At 43.2% G+C, this 13,675-nt stretch overlaps 1 protein-coding gene across 1 annotated transcript in view; it reads right to left on the reverse strand.

The window, feature by feature from the left end:
* Nucleotides 1–1,193: 1,193 nt before the first annotated feature.
* The window catches only part of arv1 (ARV1 homolog, fatty acid homeostasis modulator), a 14,241-nt gene continuing 1,759 nt past the window's right edge, over nt 1,194–13,675 (reverse strand). The window contains exon 4 of the mRNA XM_032542602.1: nt 1,194–2,272. Within this exon, the coding sequence (XP_032398493.1) occupies nt 2,145–2,272 (128 nt within the window). The 3' untranslated portion in view covers nt 1,194–2,144. The remainder of the gene's footprint in view (nt 2,273–13,675) is intronic.

Raw genomic sequence — 13,675 nt, forward strand, 5'->3', positions numbered from 1 at the left:
AGGTCTAGACCGCTCTATACTTTACAGATAGAGCAGGTCTAGACCACTGCCATCCCTCTCCTGGGAAGACCAATGAGAACACACATTGTTGTTGTTACATCTCTGTTACACATCCAAACCCTAAAAGGATCCAGGCTTTGTTGCTGTGCCCAGAGACTGGAGCCCAGCTCCGCCCAGAGACCGGAGCCCAGCTCCGCCCAGAGACCGGAGCACAGCACCGCCCAGAGACCGGAGCCCAGCTCCGCCCAGAGACCGGAGCCCAGCTCCGCCCAGAGACCGGAGCCCAGCTCCGCCCAGAGACCGGAGCCCAGCTCCACCCAGGGTGAGGACACCTAACACAACATTCCTCCACCGTGTGCTGTCTCCTCAGCTATTCCCAGGCGTGTGGTAACATGCAGTGTGCTCTGGCTCGGTGGTCGCCTGCCAATCCGAAGGTTGGGGGTTCGATCCTGTGTGGAAGTGTCCTTGGGCAAGACACCAAACCCCGGGTTGCCCCCCCGATGCTGCACCATCGGACTGTAGATGTGTGTGAGTGTGTGTCTAATGAGCAGGTGGCACTGGTGACTGAAAGTAAAGTGGCATCAAATAAAGGTTTGGTAAAGTGCGGTTGCCTTTATTGTCGTTATTAGCTAGCTAGTGATGAGTGTGTTCAGCCAGGTTGTGTGTGTTCCCTTCGCCGGGCAGGCAGCCTTCATCCTCTCCTTCGTCTCCTTCGTCTCATTCGTCTCCTTCGTCTCCTTCCTCTCCTTCCTCGCCTTCCTACCTCCTAGGCATTCCACTCTCCTCCTCTAACATCTAATACTCCTTCTCCGTCTTCCTCTCCTTCCTCGTCTTCTTCGCCTTCCTCTCCATCCTCGCCTTCCTCTCCTTCCTCGCCTTCCTCTCCTTCCTCGTCCTCTTCGCCTTCCTCTCCTTCCTCTCTGTATTTTCTGGTTCCAACCTCTCAGATGTGAGGATTTGTTTCTTTTATGTGTTTTGTATAATTGTCACATATTAAATTACATATTTTGGGGTTTGGGAATGATGGTCAGACAAAACAAGCAGCTTGAAAACAATGTTTCATTATTTACAATTCTTTTTTATTTTCTAAAAAGCCCCAAAACTAAATATTGGAGCAAACATCCAACCCTGAGCTTTAACATCAGTTTCCCTTCTTCTAACACACTGACACACGTAAACATGGCAGTAAATGATGGGATGTCAAAACTCTGCTTTATTTATCAATTTATTCTCATTTTGTTCTCACAATTTACACTGCATGTGTGTGTGTTTCTGTATGTGTGTGTGTGTTTATGTGTGTGTTTCTGAGTGTGCATGTGTTCCTGTGTGTATTGTGTGCGTGTGTTTCTGTGTGTGTGTGTGTGTTGTGTGCATGTGTCCCTGTGTGAGTGTGCATGTGTTCATGTGTGTGTTCCTGTGTGCATGTGTTCCTGTGTGTGTTCCTGTGTGTGTGTGTGCTTTGTGTGCATATGTGTTCCTGTGTGAGTGTGTGTGTGTGTGTGTGTGTGTTTGTGTGTTGTGTGCATGTGTGTGTTTCGGTGTGAGTTTCCGCTGTTCCTGTGTGTTTGTGTGTGTGCCTGTGTTCCTGTGTGCTCTGTGTGTGTGTGTGTGTGTGTGTGTGTGTGTGTGTGTGTGTGTGTGTGTGTGTGTGTTTCTGTGTGTGTGTGTGTGAGTTAAGGTAAGCATTTCACCAATGAGCTGAAGAATGTGGAGCTCGTTGCCGGGTCCTGTCCAAACAGAGGAGCCGTCATTGTGAAATTACAACCTCAGCATCTGTGTGTGTGTGTGTGTGTCTGTGTGTGTGTTTTTGTGTAGAGTGGCTGTGAGAACTTGGTTCAAATCCGGAGACGTCCCCATGCCTCAGCTCAAAATCTCACTTGAATTTTGAGCTTATTGTCCACTTTTAAACTAAAATGAAAAACAGGAGGGCCAATGCCAACTCCTTGACATCCTTCCAAAATAAAAAAAATGGATCTTTTTCTCTCCAAAGAGTGCAGAAAAAACAACAACAATGTCTCTTCTGCTGCAAAAAGACTTGAAAACATGTCCATTCCCATGTGTAGAGGGTTCATTAACACCTGCGTCTGTCTGGCCCAGGCCGGCGTCCTCGATCCCGTGTCTCTCCCTGAGAATACTCACATGTGTCATTCCAACGTCAACATGTCCTGGATGCTCCAGGGCAGGTTTTCGCAGGCCTGAGCCACGCAGGTCTCCGACAGCAGGCCTACACACACGGCCGTCAGGGACCAGCGTCTGCTGCTGTTCAGGATCACTGCAGGGGGGAGGGAAGCAAAAGGGAAATTAGGATTTTTCTATCATGGACAGCTTTTGTTTTCTTGTCAAAGTCAAAGTGTATCTGAGTCAGAAAATGACATAATCCCTGTTTTTTGGCTGACCCTGTAGGTGGTTTCTGTCAGGTTCTCCTCCAGACTGGGGAACCATCGGCGAACATGTCCGTATATTAGACACTGAACATTGTGGAAGGCTTTGTTTTTTTTGTATTTTGTATTTTTGTGTTTGTGTATGTTCTTATTGTGATATGGATCCACCTGGGTCTGAAATAAAGTTTGTATTATATGTATTGTTTCTCGGAGGCGAGCTGCCAAATCCAACGATCAGATTCATGTTTCCTGAGCTGCTGCTGCAGAAGAAATAATTATAATTATAAGAAACCTGGACTAAAACCGCTCTGTTATGTAATGTGTTTGTTTTCATTTCACCCTCGTGTTGTCTTCCCGTTAACCATGAACTTGTCCTTCCAGGTCAAATTTGAAATTACATTTTTTTTTTGCTTTTTCAATGTTTTTCCCGCTTTATGTGATTAATTTGTGTCTTTTTCCAGCTTTTGGTGTTTTTAAAAAAACCTGAGCTGGTTTAATGAGGGGTTTTACCCTTATTCTTGGAATTCATGGTCAACAAACCTCATTTATATCAAATTATACAAATGTTTTTAGTTAAAAAGGCAGAAATTATGAATTATTTTGACTAATAGTTAAGATCAGAGGATGTTGAGTGGATCTCAGATGGGTAGACGTCAAAGTTTAGTCCAAAGTTTTATACTGTTTAAAATCATTAAAAAAAAAAAGAATTAAAATGCTATAACATTAAATAAAACACCCCAAAAAACACAAATCAAATGTATATTCCTACATCAATATGCTCTATGGGGCTAATATATGATGTAACATGTGAAAAAATGTGTGTGTATATATATATATTTGTTTTGTGTTGCTTGAGTCTGGAATAGAGGATTTTATATTCTGTACTAGTATGATTTTCAGTCAAATTATTATCATTATTATTATTATTATTATTATTATTATATCAGATTTATGAGCAACTAGTAAATAATCAGAGCTGCAGCACAGATTTGTCCCTGAGCTTAAACAGTCAGGGGGGGTCCAATTAAAGCGATTGAGAATCTTAAATTGGATTATTCTAATTTTAAAAGTCTCTTGATAGGATTAACAGACATTTTGACCAGATGATGGGTGGCTGGGGGGGGGTCATGAATGCATCACATTTCATGGCAAAACATCCAATAGCTTTTAAAGTATTTCAATAACCAAAAAATAACTTCAACCTCAGTTTGTTGGGAGAGACAAAGGGCTTTTAACAATCTAAGTGCACGCCCTGTAAGAATGCACCTGAACACACCTCCCTGTAAGACCAGCACGCCCTGTAAGAATGCACCTGAACACACCTCCCTGTAAGACCAGCACGTCCAGAATGCACCTGAACACACCTCCCTGTAAGACCAGCATGTCCAGAATGCACCTGAACACACCTCCCTGTAAGACCAGCACGCCCAGAATGCACCTGAACACACCTCCCTGTAAGACCAGAACAATACTATTATCTTGAAATATATTATTTATTACTTCTGCAAACAAATCTATTAGGCAAACCATGCCTATTTATTATCAAAAAACATGTTTTCTAACTTTATCCCTTGTCATTTGTGTTGCTATGAACGTGTTCAGGTTCAAGTGCCAACAACTAACAACAAAAAAATAATAAAAACATATAATCCGACCAATAATCACTTTTATAATTACAATTTGGCATATCTAAACAAAATCTCCTCTTACCAGTCAAACCCCTTAGGACCTTAGGTCATGTTAGCAATTAAAGAATTGACAATTGCAACAATCACTAATGCTTGGCATGGTTGCCGCAAAGAAAATGATTCTTCTGGACTGGAAGTCGCCCACTCCTCCCTGCTTTCAAAAACGGCTTAACGAAAAGACTGGGATCATCCAGATGGAAAGGAAACGCATGCAAAACTCTAAAACACAAAACCGCTTTCTGAGCATCTGGGGACCCTTCATTGACTATCTTAAAAACATGTGATTCTTTTCTGTAGAGATGTGCTCTTGGCTGTATTGCAACTTGTATCGCTATGACATCTGAACGTGTAGATGACAGCATTATTACATCTATCCAAGACATGCTTTTAATCTTGATTTTCCTGGCAGCTCCGTTGTTTGTGGCTTTTTTCTGTCCTGTTTTGTTGTATAAAAGCCTGAAAAATTTGAAAATAAACTAGAACTGCACGCAGTTTCAACGGGGTCCAAGCCTCCCCGCGCCAGTCAAACGATAGGGTAGGCTAGGGCTAAAAAACATGCAAGAACACTGCTCAGTGCTTTAAAATATTTAAGAAATCCCTAAAAATAGACTGATTGATTTCGCTCGCAGCATCAAGCGAGCAAGCTCAAGAATCTCAACTTCAACTTGTAAAACCCAGTTCACCTGACTGACCTTCCACCAAAATAACACGCACGCGCTGAGTCATGAAAGCTGAGATTGATAATAGAGTTTTATAAATATGAGGCCGGGTTGCGGCGGTAAAGGCAGAATACACCAGAAACTGAACTTGCCATCGAAAAAAATGTTTAAAAATTCGTATTTATTAGATTACCGTTGCTTTTTGACCTCTGGATTAACGCTAAAATATGCAGTTTTTTGCGAGGTTTTCCTTAAAGTTTCATAACTGTTAACGTCAATTTAATTCAACTTTTATTTAGAGTTATCAATAATCACACAAGATTATCGCGGACACGTTTACAGATAAGCAGTCTAGACCACACTCATAATTACAGATATGAGCAGGTTAGACTGCCTCTATAATTTACAGATAGAGCAGGTGGGTCTAGTACCGCTCTCATAATCTACAGATAGTAGCAGGTCTAAACCCCTTAATTTTACAGATAGCAGGTCTGAGACCACTCTATAATTTACAGATAGAAGTCTAGACCGCCATAATTTACAGATAGAGCAGAAGTCTAGACCTCTCTATAATTTACAAGATAGAGCAGGTCTGACACTGCTCGATAATTACAGAAGTAGTCAGGTCTAGACGCGTCTATATCTACAGAAGAGCAGGTCTAGACCCCCTATAAGTTCAGTGATAGCAGGTCTAGACCCTCTAAATTTACGAGAGCAGGTCCTAGACCTCTCTATATTACAGATAGAGCAGGTCTAGACCTCTCTATAATTTTAAGATAGAGCAGGTCCTAGACCCCTCTATAATTTACAGGTAGAGCAGTTCTAGAACCCTCTATAATTTACGTAGAGCAGGTCTAGACCTCTAAATTACAAGATAGAGCAGGTCCAGACCCCTCTATAATTTACAGATAGAGCAGGCTAGATAGAGCAGGTCCTAGATAGGAGCAGGTCTGACACATTAACTTACAAGAACCCAAAGTTTAGTAACTTATGTACAAACTCAACACCACTACTCACTTCGACTACTGCCTTCCTTTCCACCGTGGCCCCAGCTTCACATTTTAACCTCCACCGGCGTAAGAAGCAGGCTTAGCTCGGGTATCTATCCCGGGTTTAATCTCCCCGCTTGTTGGTGGTAGCATGCAGACGGGTTTAAGCTAGTGAAAGTTGAAACCGGGGGGGGGAGGACGGGGCAAGAGTGACCCGAGACAGAGAGACTTCTTACCGCAGTCCGCGCGTACTCCCCCACTCGCGACAGCGAGTCTGCAGCCTGCTTGTGGAGCTCGTTGTTGAAGAGTCTGAGGGTGGAGAAATACCGGAGGCCCAGAATAGCCGCACGAGGACAGCAGCGCGAGCGGACCACAACAGCCCGGCTGGCAGCAGGGGCCTGTTGTGCTTACATGTGTGACGCCAGAGACAGGAAGCTGCTGCAGCTCGGTCAAAAGCGAACGCAAAGAACACGCCCCCCTCACGCGCGAGTCTGAGGGAGGCAAAACGAACGATTGAACTACATTTCCGCGGACCTGCGGCTGTCAAACTTGTTTTGCCCCCCAGTGTCAGCTATACAGAAGGAAACAAACTTGCTCTGGTGTGATTTTCAAATTAAAACCACATGCAAAACGTACGTTTAACCCTCTTGTTGTTCGTGTCAAATTTGTGTCAAATTTTAAAAAAATGTCTCATCTGAAATAGGGTTTTGTTTTTACCAAATTACCAAAAAAGGGATGGTAATGTCTAGGAGGATGCCAATATAGTTAATCCCTTCACTTTCTTTCATTAATTCTTTGTTTTTTTTAATTCAACTTGCTCAATTCATCCCGTGCTATATCAATACCAAGTTTTTCCAATACAACCTCCTGTTTGTCCTCGGGTCAAATTGACCCCTTTACAAAAATATTCTACATCTGAAATATGAGTTTCTTTTTTAACCAATTACCACAAAAAAGGATTGGATTCCTTACACGCTCTTTGCAAATACAACTGATCACTTTCCTTCCTCTGATCTTAAATTAGTCAAAATAATTCGTAATTTCTGCTTTAACTCAAATACTAGTAACCAAGGAAAAATACTGTAGTGAAAACCTATTAATTAGTCTCTAGACCCTCCTGCAAAGAGCGCTGACAATGAAAACCGTTTTCGGACCCTACAAAGAAATCCGCACTTTTATTTTGAAGGCGGACTTCATGGCACTGTCTTGTTTCCGCCTTTGATTTGATGCTAGTTTTGTAGTTAGCAGTGCACAGGAAAGATGGGTGAAAATGACTTTAGATTGTTGAATGTAACGAAAAAGCATCGGAGTTACACCGAGATTACAGAGTGGATCCTGAAGATAACCATATGTGTGCGTTGACTTTGGCGTCTTGCATTGTAATGTTTGGGAACTGTTATTGATGAAGAGCTAGCTAGCCTAGCTATGCCACAGCTAACATAGAGCAGTACTACTGTTGCTAGCTAGCCTAGCATCTCCAAATATCCTACAGCTGACATAGGGTTGTTTACTACTCCTTTTCTTAACTCAGTGTTTGTGTTAGCATACAGGCTAACACAACATTATTTACGTTGTTCACTTACTCACTAACTCTGCGTGGTTGTGTGTGTGTGTGTGTGTGTCGTGTTCCTGTGTGTTGTGTTTGCCTGTGTGTGTGTGTGTGTGTGTGTGTCTGTCTGTTGCCTGGGTGTGTGTGTGTGTCTGCTGTCTGTCTGTCGTCTGTCTGTGTGTGTCTGTGTCTGTCTGTTTCTGTTTTGCCTGTGTGTGTTCTGTGTGTGTGTCGATGTGTGTGGGTCTATGTGGTGTGTGTCTGTGTGTGTGTGTGTCTGTCTGTCTGTCTGTTTGCCTGGTGTGTCTGGTGTGTGTCTATGTGTGTGTCTGTCTGTGTGTGTGTGTGTGTGTGTCTGTACCTGTCTGTCGGTTTGCCTGTCTGTGTGTCTGTGTGTGTGTGTCTGGGTGTGTGTGTGTGTCTGTGTGTGTGTGTTGTCTGTCCTGTTGTCCTGTGTCTGTGTGTGTGTGTTCTGTCTGTCTGTTGCCTGTCTGTGTGTGTGTGTGTGTGTCCTGTGTGTGTGTGTCTGTCTGTCTGTTTGCCGGTGTCTGTGTGTGTGTGTGTCTGTGTGTGTTGTGGTCCTGTTCTGTCTGTTGTGCCGGTCTGGTGTGTGTGTGTGTTGTGTGGTGTCGTCTGTCTGTCTGTTTGCCTGTGTGTGTGTGGGTGTGTGTGTCTGCGGTCTGTTTGCTTGTCTGTGTGTGTGTGTTGGTGTGTGGTGGTCTGGTGTGGTGTGTGTGCTGTGTTCTGTCCCTGTTCTGTCTGTCTGTTGGTGTGTCTGTGTGTGGTGGTGTGTGTGTGTGTCCGTGGTGTGGTGTGTATGTGTGTCTGTCTGTTTGCCTGTTGTGTGTCTGTGTGTGTGTGTCTGTCTGTGTGGGTGTGTGTGTCGTGTGTGTGTGTGCGTGTGCGTGTGCGTGTGCCGGAGTCGTGCCAAAAGCCAGTGGACAAGTAATTGAATAGACCCAGTTATCATCCTGATTGATGCCATTCTGTGCAAGACGCAGGCGTTCAGACACATTTTGTTCAATACAACTTGAATGTAGTATCATCCAAATATTTCCACATGTGCTCAAAACAAAATAGTATTAAACTGTATTATAACAACAAACGAACTGGACAATAAGTTATTAAAATTGGTGTGTGCCCACTTGCAGGAATGGCTTTTTTTTTTCATATAACGAGTTATCCAGTTACGCGTTGTGTTTTCTTCGGGTCCAATTTGACCGTTTGAAAAACTTTCTATATCAGAAAGATCGTTTATAAAAGTGACAAACAAAAAAATCAGAAAAAATGACAAGAAACATCAAAAATATTGGAAAAAGCGACAAAGATTTTGTAAAAAAAAAAAAAAAAAAAATGGACTAAAACATATTAAAAAATGACAGAAAAAGTGACTTAAAATAAGAATTAAATTGAAAAAAAAAGTTGAGAAAAGTGTAGAAAAAGAGCACCAAACTCAACCATGTGAACATATCAACCCGAAAAACAGTTGCAGGTCAACGGAAGCGACGCAAAACATAACACAGCAGGAAAAGCAACATGCAATTAAATAATGCAGCAGTAAGTTCATTCATTCATTTAAACCTTATTGTCACCAGGCTAAAAATCTTGAGATTAAAAATCTTTTTACAAGAGTGTCCTGGCAAGTGGCAGCGGCACGTTTCAGACAGCAGACACTTACATGTAAAATACATACACACCCTTTCACTATTCAAACAACAATGTCATCATAAAAACCAGGGTCCTAAATCAATTTAAAACCAGTGACATCCAACGGTCCTTTCTGCAGACTGGTCCTTAAAAAGCCTTTAAAGAGATAAGTGAGACCACCTCCTTCAACTGGAGTTCATTTTGAAGCTGATTCCATGCAGATGGGCTGCAAAACAAAAATACATAATATAATAATATAAGAAACTAGAACTGCACGCAGTTTCCAACGGGGTCCAAGCCTCCCCGCGCCAGTCGTCCCCGGCGACCCGGGAGCGCACCAATCCCTACCCGCTGCGAGACCGCCTCGGGACGGGCCTAGATGGCATCCGTCAATTTCGAAATTCGGACGAGCGGTTCATAGAAAATGCACTGTTTTGGTATTGTAGCGCCCCCTAGTGGCCTTGTGGTACACAGCCTATGGGGTCATAGCAAGTAATATTCTAAAGTTTGGCTTTGATAGCATTTATTTTGACAGATATGCAAAGAGATGTTTCCATAGCTAAATACACAAATTTGTTCGCGCGGTGAATTAGACGCAATTTTATCCTATAAATATCTTTATGCAACTTTTGTCAGGTCGGTCTGAGATGCTATGTGCCAGTTTCGTGCAGATCCATTGCACGGCTCGGAGGAGTTCGAAAAAGAAGGTTTTTGATAAATCGCGATTTTTTCAGGCATAAAAGTCTTGGCGGAAATGGGCGTGCCTTATCACGAGCTTCATTTGAATCCAGGGAAGCGTGGATGTAAGGTTTTTAAATTTCCGATGTACGTTGGGGAGTCATAGGTCCAAGCGTTGTCCTGGTATAGCGCCACATAGTGGTGGAAGTGGGTCAATTTTTTTGGCGTGAGGTCTTTGCGGACTTTCGCGACCATCCTGAAAATGGCGCGTCGCCACCATGTACGGTTTAGGCTGCAGCACCACTTTAGGAGCGAGAAGAATTGGTAATGATGAAGAATAATATGGCGGAGGAGAACAATAGGTTCCACAGCCCTGCTGCGTGAACCGCGTATCGCCTTGCGATTACCGCGGTGCACGCATCCCTCGGGCTTTTGACCCTAATAATAGCCCTTTTGCCGATGTCAGTGCGGGCTTTAGGGACTGTCAATAAACAGATCCTGTAGCGCAGGAGTGTCCCTGCATGACCTCGGGAGGATACAAGTGTTCAGATAGGAGAGAAGTCACTAATACTCCCTTATAGATAAAAAGATGCCATGTGCATCCAAACTGAATCGAGAGTGAAAACCAACCCGAACCCGAGAATACAGCAACAGTGATGATGAGAGATGTTAAGTTTGTGATGAATCTCAAGGCTTCCGTGAGACCACGAGTCACAAAGCATGAAGACACCGGGAGGTTGCGTGCATGTATAAAATATCACCCGTAGTCCAAGACGGACAAGAATGTTGCATTTACAAGTGGTTTTTTTGCTTCGAATGATAAACAGGCTGTTCTAAAGAAAAAACCTAACTTCAATTTCAGTTTTTTAACTAAATCTTGGACATGCAATTAAAAGAACATGATTGGTCGATTGAATACCCAAGTATTGTAATGTGACACTTCGTCAATTTCTGTACCAGAAAGATACAAATGGTGGGAATTATCTTAGTTGACTTTAGTTTTTTCAAGAGAGTAAGTAAAAGCATCTTTAAAATTGTAAATAACTTTACTGCACTTTTGATAATTTAAGTACATTTGCTGATAGCGATGTATTTACTGTTATTGTATCTATACTGTTATTGTACCTATACTGTTATTGTACCTATACTGTTATTGTACTATCCGTTATTGTACCTATACTGTTATTGTACCTATACTGTTATTGTATCTATACTGTTATTGTATCCTACTGTTATTGTATCTATACTGTTATTGTATCCATACTGTATTGTATCTATACTGTTATGTTGTATCCATACTGTTTATTGTATGTCTATACTGTTATTGTATCATACTGTTAGTTGTATCTATATGTTAGTGTACTATACTGTTATGTTATACTTTACTTTTGGATCTATATGTTTTGTACCTATACTGTTTGTATCTATACTTATGTATCTTGACTATATTGGTTCTATACTGATTTACTATCCTGTTATGGTATCTAAGAGAAACTGTGGGGCATTACATTACACTTGTTTAGAATCAACACACACGCCTGAAATACACACACATGCTCAGGACTATTCAGCACAAATGGAGGAGTCAGAGTCGGGGGGGCTGCCAGTGCTGGACCAGTGCCTTGAGCGGTCGGGGGGTACGTGCCTTGCTCAAGTGCCCCTGGGCAGTGCCCAGTGAAGTGGCATCTCTCAGCTACCAACCACACTCCGACTTTGGTCCGTTGGGACTTGAAACCGGCAACCATCGGTTCCCAACACAACACCTGGGACTGAGCTAACTGTCCCCCCCCCCAATTATATATATACTTTACTATGAAAGGCTCAGTACTTTATAAGAAGGTCTCAGTACTTTTACTTAATGAAAGTCAAAGTACTTTTTACTTAATGAAAGGTCGAGACTTTTACTATGAGAGTTCTAGTACTTTTACTTAATGGAAGATCTGAGTACTTTTACTTAATAAGATCTTGTACTTTACTTAATGAAAGATCTTAGTACTTTACTAATGAAAGATCTTGTACTTTTACTTAATGAAAGATAGTAGTACTTTTACTTAATAGAAAGATCTTAGTACTTTTACTTAATGGAAGATCTTAGTACTTTACTTAATGAGATCTAGACTTTTACTATGAAGACTTGTACTTTTACTTATGAAAGATCTGAATACTATTGTCCAGTGTTTTCCTGTGTGTGTTACCTTCGCCTCCACCTCTCCAGATCCCTGTGTTCAGGTGTACTTCCTATGTGTGTGTTTACTTCTCCTCCACCTCTCCAGATCCACTGGTGTTCAGTGTACTCCTGTGTGTGTGTGTGTTACTTCCTCCTCCACCTCCCGATCCACTGGTGTTCAGGTGTATTCTTGTGGTGTTTACTTCTCCTCCGCCTCTCCAGATCCACTGGTGTTCAGGTGTACTTCCTGTGTGGGTGTTTACCTTCTCCTCCACCTCTCCAGATCACTGGTGTTCAGGTGTACTTCCTGTGGTGTGGTTACCTTCTCCTCCACCTTTCAGATCCACTGGAGCTGTGTGGTTTCTGCTGCTGTGTGAGAGCGTACCTCCGGTGGTCTACTGCTCCACCGGCGCCGAGCAAGCGCGACCCCGCTGACATCATCAGTACACCAAGCGGGGAGTTCTACGCATGTTTGGATTGGCCGCCCTGGAAGTGAATTTAAACAACTACTACTTTACAGTTGCTCTTCTCTGATGCTACAGTTTCATCTGTATCAACGCCTTATCCACTCAAGAAGAATAGGTGTAACTTGGTTTTAATACAACAGAACTGATGGCACATAGTTATTAAAAGTGTGTGATGCTCCACTTACAGGAGATGGCGTTTTCATGCATGGTGTGTGTTCATATAATGGAGTTAGTCCTAGTTAACAGCTTGTGTTTTGACACGTCCGCCCGTGTGGTGTGAGCTGGCGGCGTTCTGCGGCGGGGTCTGTGGTTCCTCTGGGTGGGGGTCGTCCCCTGCAGGGCGGGACCCCCGAGCTCGGCCTGGTCCTCAGAGCCCTGCTGCTGTCCTGCTACGGGAAGGTCCCTCCTCATCCCGCTGTGATTCTGGGAGCACGACTCTCGCCGCTCTGCCTGGGCCTCATCAAACTGTTTGTGCTCACCTCGAACTCGCGGCTATCAGAGGTAGGAGATCATAAACAATAATAAACTCACCTGTTCAAAGGGGTTACCTCACTCAGCCTGTTACTATTATTAAGTCATTGTCAATATCTTTGTTTTCTTTTAAATATTTAGGGGTCCAAGCCGAGGATGCGTGCACCGCAGTAATCGCAAGGCGATACGCGGTTCACACAGCAGGGCTGTGGAACCCTATTGTTTTCGTAAGGTTTCTTCCTCCTCCTCTTCATTATTCTTCGCCGCATAAAAGTGGTGCTGCAGCCTAAACGTACATGGTGGCGACGCGCCATTTTCAGGATTGGTCCGAAGTCGCAAAGACCTCAGCCAAAAAATTGACCCATTTGCAATTATTGGCGCTATAGCAGAGAAAAACACGTTGAGCCTATAATCCCCAAACCGTACATCGTATGAAAAAAAACCTACATCCACGCGTTCCCTGGATCCTAATGAACTCGTGATATAGGCCACGCCCATTTCCGCCTGACTTTTATGCGTGAAAAAGCGAGTATCAAAAACCTCTTTTTTCGAACTCCTCCTAGACCGTGCAATGGATCTGCACAAACTTGGCACATAGCATCTCCAGACCAACCTGACAAAAGTTGCAAAAGATGTTTATAGGATAAAAAATGCGCGTTTACGGGCAAACAAATTTGTGTAGCTAGCTAGGAAAACATTCTCTTTGCCATATCCTCGCCACATAAATGCTATCAAGCCAAACTTTAGAATATTACTTGCTATGACCCCCTGAGGCTCTGTAAAAATTGACGAACATTGGCTCTAGGGGGCGCTACAAATACAAAAAAGTGTATTTCTCATGAACGCTCGTCCGAATTTTACAAAATTTGACGGATGCCATCTAGGCCCGCTCCCGAGGCGTCCTCGCAGCGGGTAGGGATTGGCGCGCCCGGCGTGAGCGGGCGGGGTTCTTTTTCTTTTGCCGCCGGGGACGAACTGT

The sequence above is a fragment of the Etheostoma spectabile genome, chromosome 18 (assembly GCF_008692095.1).
Source record: "Etheostoma spectabile isolate EspeVRDwgs_2016 chromosome 18, UIUC_Espe_1.0, whole genome shotgun sequence".
Taxonomy (NCBI): domain Eukaryota; kingdom Metazoa; phylum Chordata; class Actinopteri; order Perciformes; family Percidae; genus Etheostoma; species Etheostoma spectabile.